The sequence below is a fragment of the Haplochromis burtoni genome, unplaced genomic scaffold (genome assembly GCF_018398535.1).
Source record: "Haplochromis burtoni strain Fernald_Lab_line unplaced genomic scaffold, NCSU_Asbu1 Contig_145, whole genome shotgun sequence".
NCBI classification, from domain to species: Eukaryota; Metazoa; Chordata; class Actinopteri; order Cichliformes; family Cichlidae; genus Haplochromis; species Haplochromis burtoni.
In genome coordinates, this window is record NW_024582506.1 from 608456 (window position 1) to 629343 (window position 20888).

Consider the following 20888-nt stretch of genomic DNA (forward strand, 5'->3'; position numbering starts at 1 on the left):
AGTTTTATATTAGGTCAGTACCAGTTAAGACAATTAGCTTTTTTTTTCAAATATACTTCTTTAAAATAGCATTGTATTTTTTTTTTCAATATAATTATTATTGTTATTATTATTTCAATGTTAAACAAGTACATTCAGGATATAACTAAATAAATCACATGCAGAAAGATTAGATGGACAGATGACACCATACGTTGATTGTGATCATTTTAATGCAGGAGATGAAATCGAACTGAAAGATGCACTTTTTTTTTTCTTTCCATATCTTATCAGCGTTTTGTGTAGCTTCAGCTGTTTTTGATCATCCCGTCACATAAAACTGCCTAAAATAAACAAGATTCGCTTCTTCGTTGTATCTTTCAGATTTGCTCTTTCCAGAGCGATATGTACAAATCTGTGTACAGCACACAAGTGTGCGTGTAGCATTTTATTGAGTTTATCAATTTTATTAATGGTGTTTTGAGTCTGCATGTGTTTCAAGTCATTTTCAGGAAAAGGAAAAAGTTGCAGCTGCAGTTAGTACTATGTTACTGTGTTACTGTTAATATGTTGCTTGTGGGATCTCAGTTTCTTTCTTGAACCTTCCTCTTTCTTTGGAACAGAACTGAGACTGCAGTATCTGCTCGCCTTCTGCACGCCGTTACATTTATTTCTGTCTAAGTTGGTGTGAATGTTTTTTTTGTATTTGCATTTTTTCTTTGTTTTTGTCTATTGTTTTTGATCCAGCAGCATTCATATGGTAGTACCAACTCTACATTCAGAAAAATAGATCTCCTGTATAGTGCATTCAGCTTCTGTATAGCAATACAGTTCAGTATTAAGTGATTCACAGCGTTCTACTTAATGCCTCAGGAAAAAAATCTCAAGGCCGGGTATTTGGAATCTGCCAACTTAAAAACATTATTCAAAGACAGTACAACAAATCAGACCATCCATAAAATCTGATTCGCACATTTAATAAAAAGCTTCTTCCTGCTTTGATCCCAGCTCATACAGCATCGAAAGGAGAAGTGAAAAGGACTTTTTGCTTGCTTGATCAGTTCACAGACATTTAAACATGTCTTCAGGGGAGTCATTTTAAAACCTTCATGCTAGGCTGGATATGTACTTGTGCGTACGCAGATGTTTGATATACAACCTGCATCAAACTCAGAGATTCTCTGCAGGTGTGATTTTTTTAAAAGAAAGGAAAAACACACAGAAGCCATGTCTGCCTCTGAAACAACACAAGCATGGGATGCATATCAAGGCTTGTACAGTGCATAATGGATGAGGGCTATGATGAAAAGAAAAGGAAAACAACATTCAGTGGCAGCCGTGTGAGTTCGCCATCTTTGATTTTAAAACTAAAGTAGAGCGGGCAGAACAGCGAGGCATTGGAAGATGAGGTATAAAGTAAGGAGTCTTATGAGCAGCAAGATATTGGCACTGGTCCCAGGCTAGCCCGAGGTGATGACGCGGTCTAGCCTTAGTTTCTTCCGTGTATTGAATCCAATTGAGGTAAAGGACTGACTATAGTTTAGCTGTGAAAGCTTTTAATAGCAACATCCTGACAAAAAGGACTTTTTGGGAATCAAAACCAGCCATGCGTCCTCCATCCTGGTCCTCCTTTTTAGCTTTAAATCAGCCAACAAAAGAAACATAACAAAACAACAAAAAAACATAAAATATTTCTTGATTTTATATCTCAAACAAAGAGCCAATTAACCTCTGAAAAGTAAATCGGTATTGGATTTGCTTTGCAGCACCAAATTTAAAGGTTAAATTGTGAATATCTTTTAAAAAACGTGCATATAAATTAGGAAATGAAACATGGCCCAATGTGAATATGAGCTGCTCTCGAGTCTGGCTGTAAACAAGCAGAAAGACCTTTCACAGTGAACTCACAGAAAACTCTCCTACAAAACCAAAACCATGCTGCAATTAAAAACAGCTACTCAGAGCGTACTGTATACTCAAGCACACAAAAAACTACTTCTAAAACATTCCTACAGTATATCTGTGACCATAACCCACATTCATGCTCATATATATATATATATATATATATATATATATATATATATATATATATATATATATATATATATATATATATATATATATATATATATATAGATACTATATATATATATATATATATATATATACATATATATTACTGTGACTAACATCAGGCAATTGCTTCACGTTGATCTCGTCCCTCGCTATTAGCAAGCTCAGTCTGGAGGAACGTCCTGTACATAGTTTAATTTATATTATTGAAAACTTCCTCTCTGCTACTACACAAACTCTCTGTGCTTCGACTTCAAAGAGCGCCCCATCCCCGCCTCAGAAAAGTGCATTGCTATTTGGTGCAACACGTTGCTCTCAGACATTCATATTGGTTAGAAAGTAGTATTTTGATATGAGGATTTAATGCTTGGCTTGAATTATACGGTTCCAAAGTTTGAGCAGTGGGAGAGTACTATATCGCAGTGCAATTTACAACTTAGTGTATGAAGAGATTGGTCCTCAGTTTTAAAGTTTTCTACTTGGTTTCTTTCATTTTTTTTTCTGACTCTGCTTCAAAATGGCTGACATGTCCATAAAACATCCTCCGCTCTCTAAAGGCACGTGAAAGAAGCCTCCTGTAACATGTTTTTGTTGTGAAAAGTACCCCCCTCCTTAATAAATAGAAATACTGCAGTTCCCGCTGGCATATCGTTACCACTGAAGGGACGAGCAGGCAAGCTTTCGTTGCTACATTTGCCACAGGTCACTGCTTGCTGTTGTGTTTTTTTCTTTCCCATCCCTTTGTGATACTAATGGAGACGGTACATTGTAGCTAAACAGGAGGAAATGACAAGAATTAAACCCTCTCACTTAAAACGCTGCGTTCGCCTCAGGATCAAATCATCACAAAATATATAATTTATTCAACAGAAACTCTGTGTTGATATGAAACATTAATCTTATATGCATACTGGAGTACACAGAACCAACAAAGACTGTGATAAAGACTTAAAGAAGAACACCCAGCAGAGATGTGATTACTGTAGAAACGTCGTCCCTTTTGCCTGGCGCCTACTGAAATCACTTGAGCGCAGACAGCCAAACAGTGTAGTAGTCTATCCACACTATACTGCATTTCACACTTGAAAGGCCGGCTAAAGAAAGGTTTAACCCTACGCAGTTCTCTCCAGAAGAGTCCGAGCTAAAACACAAGCAACATGCACCAGCTAAGCTGTGAGAGCCAGAAGAAGAAAGAGTTTTCCAGGCACCTCCTAAAACTTCACCACAAATCACAAGAAGGAACTTTTTTGTTGTTTTGTTACATAACATCAATTTATGCCGTTATCGAGTTAATCAAAACACTACTGTAGCATGAGCTGAATTGCAAAGGATGCATTTTGCTGTGTACGCCGATGGAAAAGAAAGGTTCGGATTAAGAAACGAAAGCTTTTCTAGTCTTATAAAAACACTTTGCGTATGATCTTAAGAAATAATTGATCACGGATTCGTTTAGACACCATTTTGGAGATGATGAGAATTCCTAGTTCAGTAGTGTTTTGGCACTTGTTTTGACCACTTGGAGGTCTAACTTTGCAATGCAATTTGAGTCACCTTTGTAAGAGCTACACGTGACTAATCTTGATCTTTAACTGTGGCATTATTATTCCTTTGTGGGATAATGATCTATGTTTATCTGTCAGGTGTAAATATGTTTTTGAAAAGTATTTAAATTTGTTCCACAACTGCTAGCGCTTCTATAAGAAATGTGTAAGGGCAGACATTTAACTCACAGAAGAAAACAAATATAAAAAGTACGGTATTATTTGCGAGATAGCCCCACTATCACAAAGCATATACCCAGAATTTTGACTAACAGAATCTAGTGTATTGAGGACTGCAGCGAATGGGTCTGAGACTGGTACCATGAGAGAATGAGAAGCTTTGAAGAAGCAGAGTACTGTTCGCTCTCGCTCTAACGTCATGATGAGGAGGGAGGGGTTGTTGGTGGCGGGAAAAGCGGAGCGGTGCCCTCGAAGCTCAGAACTCGATCTTGCAGGCGGGGAAGGACTCATCCTGCATGACTACGGTGCTGCTGGAGGCCAGAACCATGATGTTCAGGTCCTGCTGCCTCTCGTGCGTCTGCTGATACCATTCCCGGGTCACCTCTGTGTCATGGGTCGGGATCAGAGTAACCTGACAGAGATATAACAAAAGGAAATGAGAGGCGAGCTGGCAGGAAGGGAGTAGGACAGATTGATTTGGAGAGGACTCTGGAGTCAGAATTTGTACAGGTCCAATGGCTAGTGTTTTAACTAACAGTACATAGTCTCCAAACCATTCTCCAGACAGATCTACCTGCCAGAGATGTCTTATATCATCAATGCTGTTCATACGTGCCACAGGGCCACTGACTGTATAAGACAGCTTCCAAACCGAAAGTACTACTATTGATCCACTCAGTTACGCTCTGCACTCTTCTATTTTTGACTGACTGAGCCTCTACCTCTAAAACAGTTCTTATAATTCAATTCAATTCAATTTTAGTGATATAGCGCCAAATCACAACAACAGTCACCTCAAGGCAGACTCTGAAATACAAAAAAACCCAACAGGAAACCCTTTTCTTAGAAATACAATAGACATGTGATATAAATTTTATTAGCATATTAAAGATACTCCCTCTATATCACCCTTCTGCCTCTTATGGATGCATCATATATTGCTTAGAATTTGGATGAGAAAAGGTGTCCAAAAAATGGAGATTTGTACGTGGATAGTAAATTAACCAGTAATCTCAGATATATGAGTTTTGTCAAAAATATTTTCAAAAACATGCAATTAAAACATCTGATATCATCAAAATATAGGCAATGTGAGCTGCCATGATGCCATCTTGGGTACTCTATTCTTCACAATAAGAACAGCCTTGTTTGTTGCATAGTAGTGAATCCAGTACTGACATGTGTGACAGAATACAGATGAAAGGGAGCGGGGACGGGGACGCTTTAAAACCAAATACTTAATCTATTCAAACTAGAACGAAACTGTTAACATACAAACTGCTGATGAGGAATTATATTGCACCAGTGAACATTTCTAACACATGTGTCAAATGTTTGAGGGAAAAGCCACTCTCTTTCACTGTGTATGGGACTATCCTAAATTACAACTATGCTCGAAAGCAGTTGTTTAAATTTTATCAACTGTAAATTTAAAGATTCGCTATCAGGCAATAAATGTACATATTTGGTAAATAACCCAAAATTTTTACTGTCTTAATTAATTTTGGACTGCAGTAGAACAGGAGGCCAAAACTGGATTTATCAACAATACACGCATGAGTCAAAGAAATGGCACGGCACTCTGACGGAAAGACTGACTTAGATAACAAGAGGAAGAGCAGGAGACTTTAAAACACTGTGGAAAACTTTAGCTGAATTCCTTGATCGTCAAGGTGCACAGTTATTTTTAAAGTGCTCTGTTGCCGAGTGTGTGTTTTCTTAAATATGTTTAGTTCATAAACCATGTGAGCCAAAAGCTCAGGCTTCAGATTGCTCTAAATGCTCAATAGCCTTAATAGGGTCATGTTGTGCACACCATAGACAGCGTATAAGGTGGACATGGCTATCATGACATCGCCAATCGGTTTCTTAAGTCCAGTGAGTTGGGAGGAGCAGCCAATCAGAAGAAAGTTGGCTTAAAAGGAAATGAGGTAAAACAGCTTTTTTTAGACAGTCGGTTAATTGAGGGGCTGCACCAATTAACCCCTGAATTTATCTCACACAATTAACTGTGTGAGATAAATAAGGTTTACTTTGAGCTGTGACTCACACAAAGCTACTCTTATAGGAATATAAGAAAGGAGTCGGAAATGAAAATAGCAAACGTTTAATTTTTTTATTACAATTTGATAATTGATAATGTGCTCACTTGAGCTATAGCTGTCTTTTCTTTAGAGACAAGAATGACGTTCTAGTTATATTTGCTGCTGTGGGCCACAAGGTCAAGTAAATGTACACATTAGGTGCTCTGCAGGATACAGTGAAGTCATCAGCCTTATTATGATTATTATCCTTTTAGCTCAGATGTCTACCAACTTCTTTAATAAGAAAGTGTTGATTCCATGATTGCCATGGTTTCCCAAAGTAATGAATCTATGCTGTGCACTTCATATATGTAATCCAGCGGTCCCCAACCTTTTTTGCGCCACAGACTGGTTTATGTCCGACAATATTTTCACGGGCCGGCCTTTAAGGTGTTGCGGGTAAATACAGCAAAATAAAACTAGTACCAGAAAAATAACATTTATTCATAACACATGGTAAAAGACCCAGGGAAACAGTTAATGATAAAAACGATTTAAAAAAATAACGATAAAAACCCTGAAAACCATAAATTTCACACCCGAGCCTCAACTCTTGCTGATGTAATCTATCCATATATTATAGAGTACATATACTATAGTCATAGAAAATGTGAGAAAATATCAAAAGAGAACAAGATGCTGAAGCTAAGGCAGCGAGGGGGTAAATACCTGCAAATTGGAGCCCCACTGAGCTTTGCCTTCCAGCAGGGCATCCAGGACTCCACGGCTAGGCTCTCCACTGCTTGGGTCATTCCCACTCACAACGTAGTATGCAGCCCGCACTCTCTTGAAGAATTCCTGGTCCACATTCTTGGCACTGCAGTGGTTGGGCACATAGGCCAGGTCAACATAGACAGGTGGTCCAGGGGGGACAGTCGAACTGGATTTCTGGGCGTTATTACCTGGAAGTGATCAAGGATACAAAATAAGAATTCAAATATTAAAAATGACTTTCCTGAAAATGCACAAAGGAATAAGCGCTTTCATCAAGTGAGATAATTATCTAATTCATTCATATGACGAAATTATTTTTGTTTGGATTTTTAAATGTGATCCGATTGGGACCTGAACATTCTCCATTTTGTTTGAAGTGCTAATGTTATCACCACCTGAGGAGTTATCGCTTGAAGTGATTTTTCTTAGAAAATCTTTGTAAATAATGAGTTCTGTTGTTATACAATCAACCTTGATGTCACTGTTTTGTGTGCAACAGCCATAGACTTAAAATTCAAGACAAACATAGCCAATAATTTTTCAGCTGTGAAGCCTCAATTTGAGCATTTTTGCCTTTGTCACTTTGGCTTTTTGAAAGCAGATGCTACAGGTCTGACGAAGCTTGCCCTGCTTAATCATTCTTTTTACTCTGATGAAGGCATACAAAATGAAAAATATGAACATCATGTTTCATGGACCCCTTCTGGCCATTATAAATAATACAGGTTAAAGGAACCTTTTCACTGGCATCACTTTTCAGACCCAGAAGCTATTTCCATCAAACAGTAATACAGCAGGTAAATAAGTATTAAAAAAATCATAAATTTTCTAAGAAAAGAGGTGCAGAAAGGCATGGAAAGTCACGACACCTACTGAAATCTATCAGTAATTAGATAATGAGCTCTCTCGAGACCTTAACCTTATTGAAGAGTTGTCCAAGAGCCAAGGAGTACTTGTGGAGCATTACAGAAAGACCTGGAATCAGGAGGTACAATTGTTTCAAAGAAAACAATAAGTAATGTATTCAACCGCCATGGCCTGTATCATGGCAATGGAGTCACAGAAGACTCCATTGCTGAAGAAATGTTAATGCATGTTAAAGCACATTTCAAGTTTGCTGAACAACATTTAGACAAGTCTGTGAAACACTGGAAGGATTCAGTCTGGCTAGATGAGACCAAAACTGAAGTCTTTAGATGCCATGATATATGGAGATCAAAAGTCACTGCATTTCACCAAAAAACACCATACCAACAGTGAAGTCTGGAGGTGGGAGGTGAAATCTGTTTTTTAGCATACAGTACTGCTTCATATAACAGAAGGAAGGATAAATGGGAAAATGTGCCAAGATATTCTAGGTATAAATCTGCTGCCATCTACCAGGATGATGAAGATGAAACAAGTGAGAACATTTTAGCATGTGCGTGTGTGGATTGGATGGGCTGTTACTGACGTCTGGTGATAATTTTATGTCAATAGCACCTTTAGAAGTTTATTTACTTGGAAAATTGGTGACTTGTTCGATGCTTATTTTACCTGCTGTAAATGTGCAAAGTTCTTAAAGTGCTCCTTCTGAATATGCATTACACAGTAAAGTGAAGGTCAAATATCTAGGGGCAATAATGATAATAACAGCTCTCCTGATTAAATTTGGTTTTCCAAAAGCTTAGTGTTACCGAATGTTAATGATTAACCTCACCTGAACTGCTCTTGATGCCATTGACCAAGCCTTTCCCAGGGTTGAGGATCTCGCTCCTTGAACCATGGGTTTCAGACATTTTGATGAGCCTGGAGCTTCTGTCTGTGTCCTTCCTCCTGAGGGAGGCTGATCGCGGCGAGGCAGAGTCCTTAGACTGTTTCACTGGAGTAGAAGACCTCTTCCTGACTTCCCCCTTTCGAGCAGGAGAGGCTGACTTGGGTTTCCCCTTTCTCAGGCCCTTGGTGGTCTTGTGCTCCTTCTTGAGAATTTTCTCTGTACTGCTGTGATCATTGAGAAGAGCCTCTGGATCCACCATGCACACATCTGGGTGAGGTGGGTGGGGTAGAGGGTCCTTCATCGGAGCGGGAAGGGGATCGTGAGTCTTCTGAGATGACCGTGGTGATGAAGGATGGTGGCCACCACCAGCTCCAGATAATTTGTCCACCGGCAGATGCTCAGCATCTTCGTCTGAGTCCAGATTTCCCTCTGCCGTTATTGATGGACACTCCTCAGTTTCTGGAGGGACATCAGAGTCGGACTGTGACGGCAATGACTCGCTCACTGATGTCGGTGGTGTCTCCTCACCAGCTAAAGTCACAGCCAAACCAGATGACATTGCACCAGGCAGCTGGCCTTGTCCCTGTCCGGCATCTCCATGGTGACTCTGAGCATGGTGGCGCCTCTGCTTGTGTGACCTCCTTTTCACAGAGTGCTGCTCTTGATCATCCTCACCCCCTTCCTGGGAGTGGCCACTGCCACAATCAACTTCACCCTCATCACTGGAGAGCTGGTGAGGGCTGGGGTTGATGAAGGATGGAGAAAGTTCGCCTTTGCGATGTTTGTATTCACAGGAGGAGAATCCTGGCGGGGATTCAGAGGAGGAAGTTGCTCCAGTGTTCAAATCCGAAGGACGATCAGTCTTTACATCTCCTTTGCTGGATGTTTCTGTGTGGTACGTGTCTTTTGAGGTACTGTGGGCACTTGCCATCCACTCCATTCCTTCCTCATCATCATCACCATAACCTGGAGGGGGGGCACTTGGAAAGTCGTCCGGCCTTTGTAGAAGCTCCCAATCAGATATACTGCTCTTTCTCCTTACCTCTAATCTCTCAGACGGCATCTCCAATAAGCTTTTCTCCTCCGCTATTTCGGCCTCCCTTTGTTTCCCATCTTCTACCTTTTCACTCAGTTTGGGATCACAAGTTACTTTTTTCTCCTCTGTGATGTCTTTAATGCTCTTTTCCTCTGGTTTCTTTTCTTCTATTACCTGTTTGAATTCAGTGTCTTTCATTTTGTCTGCCTTTTCATCTTTTTCACTTGATTCTTTTTCTGACACCTTGGCATCATCCTTTAGTGGTGCAGTATCCCCAGCACTCTTTTCTTCTTTTACCTGCGATTGTTTCTCTTTCACCTCTTCTGGTTTGGGCAGGTCTGTTACGGCACATGAGGTTTTGGTAGTGTCAGTGTCACTCACCGGAGTGACCGATGCTGCCTGTTGAGCTGTTTCCACCGTTGCATCAGGTTTAGACACAGCGGTTGCAGAGGTAATGGCGACTGTCTTTGTTTCTTCAGAGGTTGTTGTACTCTGTGCGACACATGATTCGGTTATTAATGAGAAAGTCTGTTTTTGCTCAGCTACTTGGATTTTTTGACATTCGATACGACACGGTAGGGTGCCATCCTCCATTTCAAGGGTATCAGGTTCCTTCTCTTGGGACTGTTTGTCAGAAGAGTCAGCCCTTTGGAGGGGAGAGACATCAAAGCGTGCTTCTGATGTGGATGAACTCTCCTTAACGTCTCCTGTAGTTTGTAAAAATGGTGCTGTTGTGGATGCTTTTAACACAGGTTCAAGCATATGAAAGCTGTCAGTAGAAGATTTTGCGTCTGGCTTTACAGAACTACTTTGATCTTCTGGCTGCTTGGCAGTAGTAGACAAGCCTGGAGATGATGGTTTGCTCTCTGCAAACTGACTGGGCAAGGACTCTTTTGTTTCAGGTTTTGTCATTACCTCCATGTACTCATCTCTTTGAAACCCTCCAAAGCAGGAACTTGTTGACGCTGCCGCAGTTGATGGTTCCTCTTTGGCCAAAGATACTTCAGAGGTTGATAATTTATAAGGTTCATCTTTGCCTCCCAGCTTTTGGCTCAGATGGGTAGACCCTGAATATGAATAACTGTAGGATGTTGAGGAGTACGTCGAAGCGGAGTATGTTAAGCTTGTGTATGGGCAAGGTGATGAGGTAGAGTCCTCGTGTTTTTCTGTGATACCAGAAGTACGCCTCACATCTTGACTTCCTTCTTGGACATCTCTTTGGCTTAAATACTTATCCTCACTTTGCTGGGAGGCATCTGAGAGCACAAGGGTGTCTTTCCTGTCATCCTTCAATGCTACTCCATTCTCTTCACTGTAGTAACTCTCATACCTACTATGTCCAATATCAGCATAGCTACCTGTTAGCGGTGAGGATGGACTGGACGTAGGCTTTGACATAGAATCAGTTTGGTCTGTTGCCAAAGAGCTGCCAGTTAAGCTACTCGTGGATGTCGGGTGACAGGTTTCCTTTGATGAAAGACTTGACTCTGGTGATGGAGACTCTTTATCTTCAACTCCTTTTTTTGATTCTAGTACATCAGATGAAGAAACACCCTCTGCTGACGACAACCTCCTCTTTGTGGATGGCTCAGGGGACAAATGCTTTTTGTCAGTATCCTCTAATTGTATTTCTTCAGTATGTTTGGGTGTAACTGTTGGAGCAACAGAGCTTTCATCTATTTTCTGCGCACACGTGTCTGTCGATGAAGTTGTTCTGCCTTCGTCTTTACTTGCTGCTTCAGGAGGTTTGGATGTGCTTGTATCTCTAGCAGTGTCCTCCTCTTTAATTGGTTTTGGTTCAGGTGCTTTTTTACTTACATCCTGGACTTCTTTATCCACGGCTTTAAAAGCTGAGGCATCATCAGGTGTCATCTTACATACAGTCTCCTCTTTAGTTGAGTCAGGGACCTGGGACTTTTTATTTGAGTCCTCTACCTCTGCTAACCCAGCACTGTCACCAGAGCTACGTCTGCACATTTCCTTCTCAGACTGTTCTCTCGCACCTTTTTCCATATCTATGTCACTTGACTCTTCCTCTTCTTCGTCCTCCTCCTCCTCCTCCTCATCTTCATCTTCGTCATCATCAACGTTAAAATCCTCTCCCTCAACAAGTAATCTTTTGTCTATCAGGCTCTCTTTTCCTTCAGCACAACTTAAGGATTTAGATGTAGCAGAACTGCTAACTTCGCTATAATCAGATGCCAAAACATTATCATCAATTTCATGTCCTATAAATGTGGCCGAAGAGGGACTCCTTGAATCACTCGATGCATCCTCTCTCTCTAACACCGATGGCTGCTGAGGTAAAATGTCTTTTTCTGCAGGCGAGTACCGACCAGATGGAGATCCCTCTCTATGGTCGCAGGAGTCAGTTTTGTCTTTGAGTGACTCCTCAGATTTTTCTTTGTCTTTTTCTGTTGCTTCCTTTTCTCTGAATTCTCCAAAAGGTGAAGCAGTACCTGATGCTTGTTCACCAAGATCTGTCTGGCTCCATGAGGGAGAGGGTATTTCTTGTCTTACGCCTGCTGATTGAAGAGCAGCACTGCTGGACTCTAAATCACTTTCTACTGGTGCCTGTGTTTGAAAGGCTGCTGCAGCACCTTCCTTTATGTCATCTTTCTCTTTTTCTGACCTCTCTGGTTTGTCTTCTTTTGGAGTGAAAGAATAGGCCTCAGCAGCTTGAGACATTTTGTTGTCTTGCACCTCTAAAGCTGAAAAGCTTTTGTCAACATATGGTGTGTCTGCCCTTTCTTCTCTCTCACTTTCTTCCTCTTGGCCTTTCTCACGGTCTTCATATCTTGGGGAGGCACTTTGACTGTGGTGGCTGCTTCGCTCGCTCTCTGTGAGGGAAACTGGGCTGTAGTCAACTCTGCTGAATGAGAGAGGTTCTTCTTTGTACTGCTCATCTAGGAGGAACATGGCTCCTCCAGCTTCCGCCTGGCTTGATCTTCTGTTATCATCAATACAGATGTCAGAAGCATGATCAAAACCAAGAGAAACTTCTCGTGAGTCCAAATCGTGATCTCCTGGAATAGGTTTTTCATATGGATCGTACTTGGAGGCGCCAAAGCTGTGCTTCTCGTCTTCAAGCCTTCCACTGACAGTCTCCTCTGTGCTCAGTTTTTCACTTTCCACTTTTGCTGGGCCAGCCGTGCGTCTGACATGTTCAGAATCTTTGTCCAGCATAAAATACGAACAAGGTTGTGATAATCCCGGAGACGCCACCTCTCGTTCTCCTTCCATCTCTCTCTCTGTTTCTTTTACTGGTTTCTCATCCAGTTTTGTCTTCTCTGGAGCACTCTGGATTCCTGAGCTCACCTCAGCTGGCATCTGTTTCTCTTGATGTGGCATTTCCTCCACGCTAGATTGGCTTTCAGTACTTGAAAGTGTGTAGCTCATAGGTTGGCTGTCTGTGCTTGATATTGCTGACAGTGCTGGCTTTTTCTCAGATGAGTCTGACACTGGTTCTGTTTTGGCAGAGGTTGTCTCCTTTGATGTGGGAATATCAAAGGATGGCTCGGGCTTGGCGAGTGGTGCAGGTGTAGCTTCTATTTTTGCAATATTTTTGTCTGCTTCAAGGAAAAGCATGGACTCCTCTTTCCCAAACTCTTTGAAGTCCTCATCCATAGAGGGTTCCTGCATTGTAAGTGTAGGTATAATCACTGTGGGCTGTTGAGATGTAGGTGATTTTGTTTGATCACCCATCTGTACCGTTTGGGTTAAAGGCAAACCTGCAGAAGAGATGTCATGGTCAGATTTTCTAGGCTCCACTGACAAAGGTCTGGAACCTGCTCCTCCCATACAAATGTCTTCATCCTCTTCATCTTCTCTGTCTTCATCAGATGACTGAACCACAAATGCAGGTTTGTACTCTAACTTGGATGCCGATACTTCCTCTCCAGAGAGCACCAGAGCAGGCTGCTTAATGGTTTTGTCCATGTCCTTCTCCTGTAATTCCTCTTTCTCCCATTTCTCCTCTTTGGTGTGGTCTGCATCAGAGACATCTTGTTTTTCCTTCTCTGAGAGCTCATCGGTCTTTACGCTGGCAGAATCCTTTTCTTTAATCATCATTTCGTCCTCTGCTGTCTCTTTCTTTTCTTCTGTGATGCCTTCAGATTCGTATGTGTATTCTTTTTCTTGCTCTTTTTCCATTTTCTGTTCTTTGCTCAGTTCCGCAACATGTGTATCATCTTTTTCTTTTCCCATCTTGTCTTCAACACCAATAATGACCCCTGATTCTATATCTTTTTCTTTTGTATCCTTTAAAATTTGGTCAGGAGATTTACAAACGTCATCTTTTACTGACGTTGCTGCCAAAGAGTCTGGCTGCTTTTCGACTGATGCAGCTCCAAAAATATCCTTCTTATCTGCTTCAGGAAGCTTATCAGAGGTCACTCCATGTTTATCACTAATATCAAAAACATAATCTTTCTTAGTCTTCTCCTCTTCCAAGGTCTGGGTCTGTGAAAGACCTACTAGTTTTCCATCATCTTTCCTAGATTCTGGATCAAGCGGGGAATCATCTTTTTTTTCCTTCTCTTCTTTAGAAACTGTTGGAGTGTCCGCCTCCTTCTCCGGTTCCTGTTTGATAGATTCTGCATCACAAATGTGATGTTTGACCGTATCTATTGTTTCATCCTTAATGGTTTCAAGTTTAGATGGTTCTGTTTTTTTTGCATCTGTGGGTTGCTCGTCAGTGGTGTCGGCTTCTTTCTCTTTTGTTGCATCACCCTTAACAGTTTCTTTATCCTTCAAATCTTCCAAAATAGCTTTGTGGTCATCAGTATCACTCTTCTCCTGCTCTTTAGGCTCCTGCTTTATTTTTTGTTTCTCAGAAATGTCACTTTTTTCCACAACTTTGTCATCCTCAGTGGGTTGAAAGTTGGTATCATCAGTGTCTTTTTCCTTCATCTCCTTTATGGGTGCCCCTTCAGAAATAATCTGTTCATCCTCTTTTTTAATATCTTTATCACAAGTTTCCTCCTTTGGTATTTCTTTTGCCTCTTCCTGGATGAGTTTTACATCTGATGGAGCATCTCTAAGTTCAGCCTCCTTTACCTCGTCCGTGAGGGACTTGACACCAGCTGTGTCTTTGGTTTCCTGCACTATGGAGGGTTTTGCATCAGAAATTACATCTTTAATAGCGTCTGTATCTTTTTCTTCTTTCTTGGTGGGTTCGATAGCAACACTATGATCCTGGATTGTCTCTTCTTCCTTGGACAGTTTGACAGTCAGCATTTCCTCCTCACGTGTCGTCTTCCTTTTTCCTTCTTCTGTGGCTGATTCCACAGCACAAATATCTTTACCATTTTCTCTGTCTTTTTCGTCCTGCGCTGCTGATGTAGCACCAGCTACAACAATTTCTGTGCTTGTTTTGACAGGAGGAATCTCTTTGCTCATCATTGCATCCTCTTCCTCCATCTTGGCGGGTATGGCAGAAGGAGTTACGTCTTTACTCAATACTTCTTGCTTTTCTTCTTCTACAACTGGTTCGACAGTCTGAAGTGTTTTCTCTGTGTCTGCTTCAGTTGGTGTAGCTGAGAAACTATCGACTTTAGATACGGTCAGGTGATCTTTTTCCATCTCGGTAAGTTTAATGGTGGCAGCATCTTTACTTTCCTCTTGTTGCTTTTCTTCTTCACCTGCTGGTTTAACACCAGAAATTTCATCTATACTTGTAAGTTTATCTTTTTCTTCTGCCAAGGTAGGTTTAATAGCAGGAGGAGTCTCATCTTTACATATGCCCTCCTTCTTCTCCTCTTCTACAGTGGGTGTGAAGATGTAAGCGTCGTCCATGTTTGTTGTTATATCTTTAGCCAGTTCCCTGGGAGCTGTGGTGTCATCACTCTCTTTTTTGTCCTTCTCTAGCTTTTCTGTGGCTGGTTTAGCCACAGAGTCATCTTTACACACTGTTGCATCCTTTTCTTCTGACTTGGTAAGGCTTGGTGTAATATCCATACTAATCTCTTGCCCCTTTTCTTCTTTTATAGTAATGGCTGATTCATCTTTTTTGCTAATACTGTCTTCTTCTTCTTTCCTGACTTTAGGAACAGTAATGTCAAAAATCTCTTTTTTCTCCTCTTTCTGCTCAACAGTAAAGGGCTTGGCAGCAGAAGAATCTATCTTATCCATCTCTTTATTATCTTTGAAGACTTGACTAGTATCAAATGTTTCAGTCTCCTTTTTCTTCTCCATGAAAGGGAGATCTTCTTCCTTTCCCTCTTTCCCCATGTCTTCCTTCTCAGGCTTGATATCTGAAAGGTGGATTTCTTTGACTTCTTTTTCTTGAATCTTAAAAGTGCTACTATCAAGGGTGTCACTCTTTTCTGTCTCTTCCTTCTCCTCCATCAAAATCTTGCTATCAGACACATCCTCCTTTTTAACCTGTGTCTCCTTAACCTCACCTGTGGTTTTGAGGTCAAAATCATCTTTTTGTGTTTCGTCTTTCTGTTTCTGTTCATCTGTAAGTTTTTTGTCCTCAGGAGCATCAGTTTCTACCTCTACTTCTTGGGCCACTGGGGTGTAGTCTTTTTCTGGCTCCTTGTATTCATCTTTAATATCAACAGTCAATGTGTCCTTAGCCACTTCCTGTTTGACAGGTCTAGCATCAGAAGTATCATCTATCACTGCCTCTTTCTGTGTGTTCTCATCTGTGACAGATTTAATGGCTGAAATGTCTTCCTGAATGACAGATTCCTGCTTCTGTTCTTCCTTGATTTGTTCAGCATGTAAAGTATCGTCATTTTCCATTTCCCATTCTGCCTTGATGGTTTTAACTGCAGGTTTATCATCATGATCGTCATCATCTTTCTTGTTATCATCATCATCGTCCAGGAAACGACTCTCCCTGTCTGGAAATTTACCTGTTTCAGGCACTTTGGGTTCTTTCTCTGTGAGCCTGTCGTCAGATTCCAGTGAATTGCTCCCTAAAACTGGTAGTTGTACATCTGTTACAGGTTGTGCAACAACAGGTAAAGTTTCTGCCTGTTTTCCTTCATCTTTTGGCGCGAATGAAGCGTCTTTTTCTTGGTCTTTGATCACTGGAGCCTCTTTCATGTCTTTTTCAGATAATTTGTCCAAAGATTTTGCAGATTCTACTTCATGCTGATCTGCTTTCTGTTGATCAACCTCTTTCTGTGTCTCAGTTTTTGCATCATCTTTTGCGCCTTTTTTGTCCTCAGTTGTGGTCACTATATCGCCAAATTCCTCTTGCTTTTGCAGCTCCAAATCAGGGAGCTTCATCTTGTCTTCCACTGGTGACTGACGAAGTGGAGAGTGAGCTGCGCTTGAGGGTCCAGACTGCGGAGGAGAGGCCATTTTCACAGTGACATCATCTGGACTGAAGCAACGCTCTTCGCTCTCTGAAGTCACTGAGTCGGATCCGAAAGGTCTAGTAGGCACAACAGATGAAATGTCTTTAGGTGTAACTGCGTCAATATTTTCCTCTTCAACTGGTAGATGGTCAGGTTTGAGGTCTTGTAGAGACTTTTCAGGTGACCCCGAGCTAGCAACTTTTTCAATGTCTTTCTCTTTACCCTGCAACAATTGGGTTGAAGCGTAGCCCTCTTGGAGTTTTTCAAGTGAAATTTCAACATTAGGAGTTTGGTCTTCTTCTTCCTCCTCCTCCTCCTCCTCCTCCTCCTCTTCCTGAGTATCTACAACCTTAGCTGCCATTTGCACTTCTGCAACAGGAAGTTGTAGATCATCAGATGGAGACTTGGACTGTTTGTCTTCTTCCAAAGAAGGTGGTGAAAGAGTTCCTGCAGAAAGTGGCTGCTCTTTGCCTTGAGTAGAGTCAGGCAGAGTAGACAGGGGACCTGGAGTTTTAGGCGGCTCTTCAGATTGAGGTGCTGCAACGGATGCCACCGACTGATCTTCAGCGATAGATGTAGGAAAGGAGGATATTTTGTCGTACTCTGTTATGGATGTTGCAGAAGATACATGCTCTTCTTCTGCCAGAGGAGCAGTGATGATGTTGGTGAACACCGATACTTGCTCTTGCACACCTGGAATAAAACCTTTCTCTGTCATGGCTGCAGCTTGTATCTCCCTCATGCCGTGGATGTTTACAAATGAACCCGTCTGATCTGGAACAGAGATGTCGTAGGCACCGACGTCATACTGAAGATGTGGTATTCTCTCCTCTGCCTCCTCGTGAATCTCCTCATCAGAGATAGTCTGTTCTGTTTCAGAGTAACCAGGAATAGTTTCATCTTGGATGTAGGACATGGGTTCAGCTGCAGCAGCACCTTGAGCTACTGAGGTTATAGGAGCAGTAGCCCCTCCAACATGTGATAGGTAGCCTTCCTCCTCTTCTTCTTCTTCTTCTTCCACTTTGACCTCAGTCAGAATTTCTGTGGTTTTGTTTTCATCCATATGTTCAGGTTTGATCTCTTCATCAGCTATTACATCTAAATCTTCCACCTCCTCCAGTTCAGCCTTCTCCACTGCCTCCTCCTCTTCCTCATCCCTTGATGGAATCATCTGTTGCTCCTCTTTAGTCACAACCTTGGCTAAGAGAGTTTCTGACTTCTCCATTTCCTCTATCTCGTGTTTTCTATCAAATGCTTCATCTTTTGCCTCCTTCCATTTTGACTCATCTTCCTCCTCTCCTATTCCCATGTCTTCTTCCACCTCCTCCTGTATTTTCTTTACAGCAGCTGGGGGCTCTTCCTCTTCTTCCTCATCCTCATCCTGAGTTTGTGCTCCCTCATCTTCAAACCTTTGAGCGTCTTCTAGTTCTCGCTCCTGAGTCACTTCCTTGTCTTCGTCTTTAGCTTCAGCTTTGAGTTCTGCGGCTGGTGCTTCCTTTTCAGGGGACTTTGTTCCAGGTGGGATTTCAGACACTTCTTTGTGTTTTCTTTTCTCTTCTGTTCCTGCTTGTGGCTCAGAAGAGACCTTATTGCTGTCCACCAGCTCTGCTGAAACCGTTTTAACTTGAGTCTTGTTAAGTTCTTCAAACTCCTTGGTGAGGTCTTCAGGTGTGGAGGGAACAGATGTTCCCTCAACAGCTCCATTTTCTACCGGTTCAGGTTGTATAACTTCAGGTTTGGACTCCTCTGCTTTCGGTTCAGCGGGTTCAACCTTCACCGTTTTGCTTTTGCCAGTTTTGGCTTTACTTGACACTTTAGCTTTATGTAATGTCTTCCTTACCTCTGGTGTAAGTGGTTTCAGGTCAGGCTTAGTAATTTTTCTTAGCTCAGGTTTGGATGAGTCCTTCTTCTTGTCATCCTTGAACTTTGCATCCTTCTTGTCATCTTTTTTGGCAGAGTCATCCTTCTTCACTTTCTTGATCTCCTTTTTTTCCTTGTCCTTTTTCTCATCCATCTTTGACACTCTTTCCTTGGAATGTTTTTTCAGTGATTTTTCTTTCATGATTTTTTTCTTCTCTGGCACTTCAGTTTTAGATTTTATAGTCTTAGTGGGCTTTTTCTCCTCTTTTTTCTCTGATATGTTTTCTTTCACAGAGTCGCTCTTTGCCTCTGTGGTGGCTGACACATCATCCTGCCCCTCGACTTCTTTCTTTGGGGCCTTTGCAGTGGTCTTCGGAGAGGATTTGAGACTCTCTTTGCTATCCGTTCTTTGTTTTAACTTGGTTTGTTTTATAACAGAGGGAGGAGCTCCTGAGGCAATGTCCTTTTGTGTGGCAACAGGATAGCGCAAGAAGTCAAGGTGCTTTAATTTTTCGAGGCCCTCTAGGATCTTGTTTTGTGGCGCATTCCCGGGGAACAGCACCCTAACAATCTTTTCTGTAGGGCTGGCAGGAAGCCATACAACTAAGGCTGTGACTGATGTCAGGTAGGGCACAGATATTTCTCCTTCTTTCCCGTTGGGCAGCACAATGCCAGTTTTGGCCTTGCTGTTGCCAGCCCACTTCTGCATTAAAAATTGCATCTCTTTACTGTCTTTGACGGGGTTGAGAATGTACATGTCTAACCGGCCCACTCCCATCTTGTGGAAAAGTGTAATGGGCTCAATGGTGTTGCTGACAACTCGAAAGAGAGGCTCCGGCTTGACACCGAGTTTGTTAAGGTACTGCAAAGTAAGCGAGGCTTCTTCGATGCTACGTTTCACTTTAAGATTAGATTCTGGCATGCGAAGCTTCTCTGGCACGTTGAAGAACACAACACCTAGTTCAGGAGAAATCAGGTTCTTCATCCAGTCACTATAGTTGGTGGAGCCTTGTGACTGCTCCTCTTCCTGTTCTGCTATCTTCCTTTGAAGAAGCCCATTGATGCCCGGGAGATTGTCAGCGCCGATGTGTGTGAGGAGTATTGAGTCGATGCGGTCTAAGTGGCGGACCAGCTTCCAGAAGCAGGACTTTCGATCGGAGCCTCCATCCACTAAGATGTTGAAGCCATTCACAGCAAAGAGAGCAGAGTCTCCTCTTCCGCCCGGAAAGATGTAGCAGCATGGCTTGGAAAGTTTCAGGAAGCCTCCAGAAGTGGGAGGCTCCAGGAGGTCAAAAGGTGAAGGGACATCGACAGTTTCAGAGACGTACTCTGTGAACTCTGTGACACCCTCCATCTTGGGCAGAACAGGTTCAGGGTTTAGTTTGTATTCAAAGAACTCCCGCAGGGTCTGCTGCTGTCCCAGGGAGCTCCAGCCCACCTCCCCGCGGCAGGACACAGTAAGTGTAGCCTGCTGCTTGGGGGCTGATGTGCCCAGCAATTCACTGACCTGCAAGAAAGGCACACCCAGACATGTCTGAGTCAGTGATCATACGCATAGAAACAACATAAACTCTTATGTCAAGGGAAGAAATGACAAAAATGATATTTCAACTAAAAGAACCACCAAAACTGCCTAAATAAATAAATAAATAATACAGAAAATAAAAATAGGCAATTGGGGATTTCAGTTTTTAATTTGATTTTGTATTATTTTTGTGTTGTAATGAGATGCTTAGACAATGACTTGCTTAAAATTATTTAAAACTGAAGGTTCAGCCGTGTGTGCATGTATGCTGCTAATTGAAACAGATGGTAAGTCAGAGCATCCACACGAAAAAGTAAATAGTCCTGACTGACTGCACTATTTTCAGATAGATTAGCAAAGCGCCGCAGCTCTTCAGCAATCTCCCGACTAAAGGAAGTCATTTCTGCTGTGAGCCTGGCATTGATCAACAAAGGTGACACCATGGCACACTTTGAATGACAAGCCCTCATTTCCATAATGCAGAAATGCAAAAAGTGTAAAAATAAATAAATAAACATTTAAGGAAGCAAACAGGAAACAAAGTGAAGGGTAAATAATTAGCAAACAAATACATTATAAAATACTTTATAATTAAAGTGAACTTATGATAAAACAAAGGCAAATAAATATAGAAGTAAATTATACAGATTTTTAAATATAAATTAATAGACGACTTTATTTATTTATAGTGCTTTTTATTTAATAATCGATTGACTTATTTCTTCTTCCTCTTCTTTCGGCTGTTCCCTTTACGGGTGTCCTGTCACACTGCATGTCCTCCTTCACTACATCCATGAAGCTCTTCTAAGGTCTTCCTCTTTTCC

The 20888-nt window shown here is 41.7% G+C and overlaps 1 protein-coding gene across 2 annotated transcripts in view; it reads right to left on the reverse strand.

Annotated features, from left to right (window-relative positions):
* Positions 1 to 2145: 2145 nt before the first annotated feature.
* Positions 2146 to 20888, reverse strand: part of LOC102297617 (microtubule-associated protein 1B) — an 85291-nt gene continuing 66548 nt past the window's right edge. For both annotated transcript variants that reach the window (XM_042224625.1, XM_042224626.1), the window contains 3 exons: positions 8274 to 20046; positions 6530 to 6762; positions 2146 to 4188 (listed from right to left, as the gene is read on the reverse strand). In XM_042224625.1, coding sequence (XP_042080559.1) covers positions 4033 to 4188; positions 6530 to 6762; positions 8274 to 20046 — 12162 coding nt within the window. In that variant the 3' untranslated portion in view covers positions 2146 to 4032. The remainder of the gene's footprint in view (positions 4189 to 6529; positions 6763 to 8273; positions 20047 to 20888) is intronic.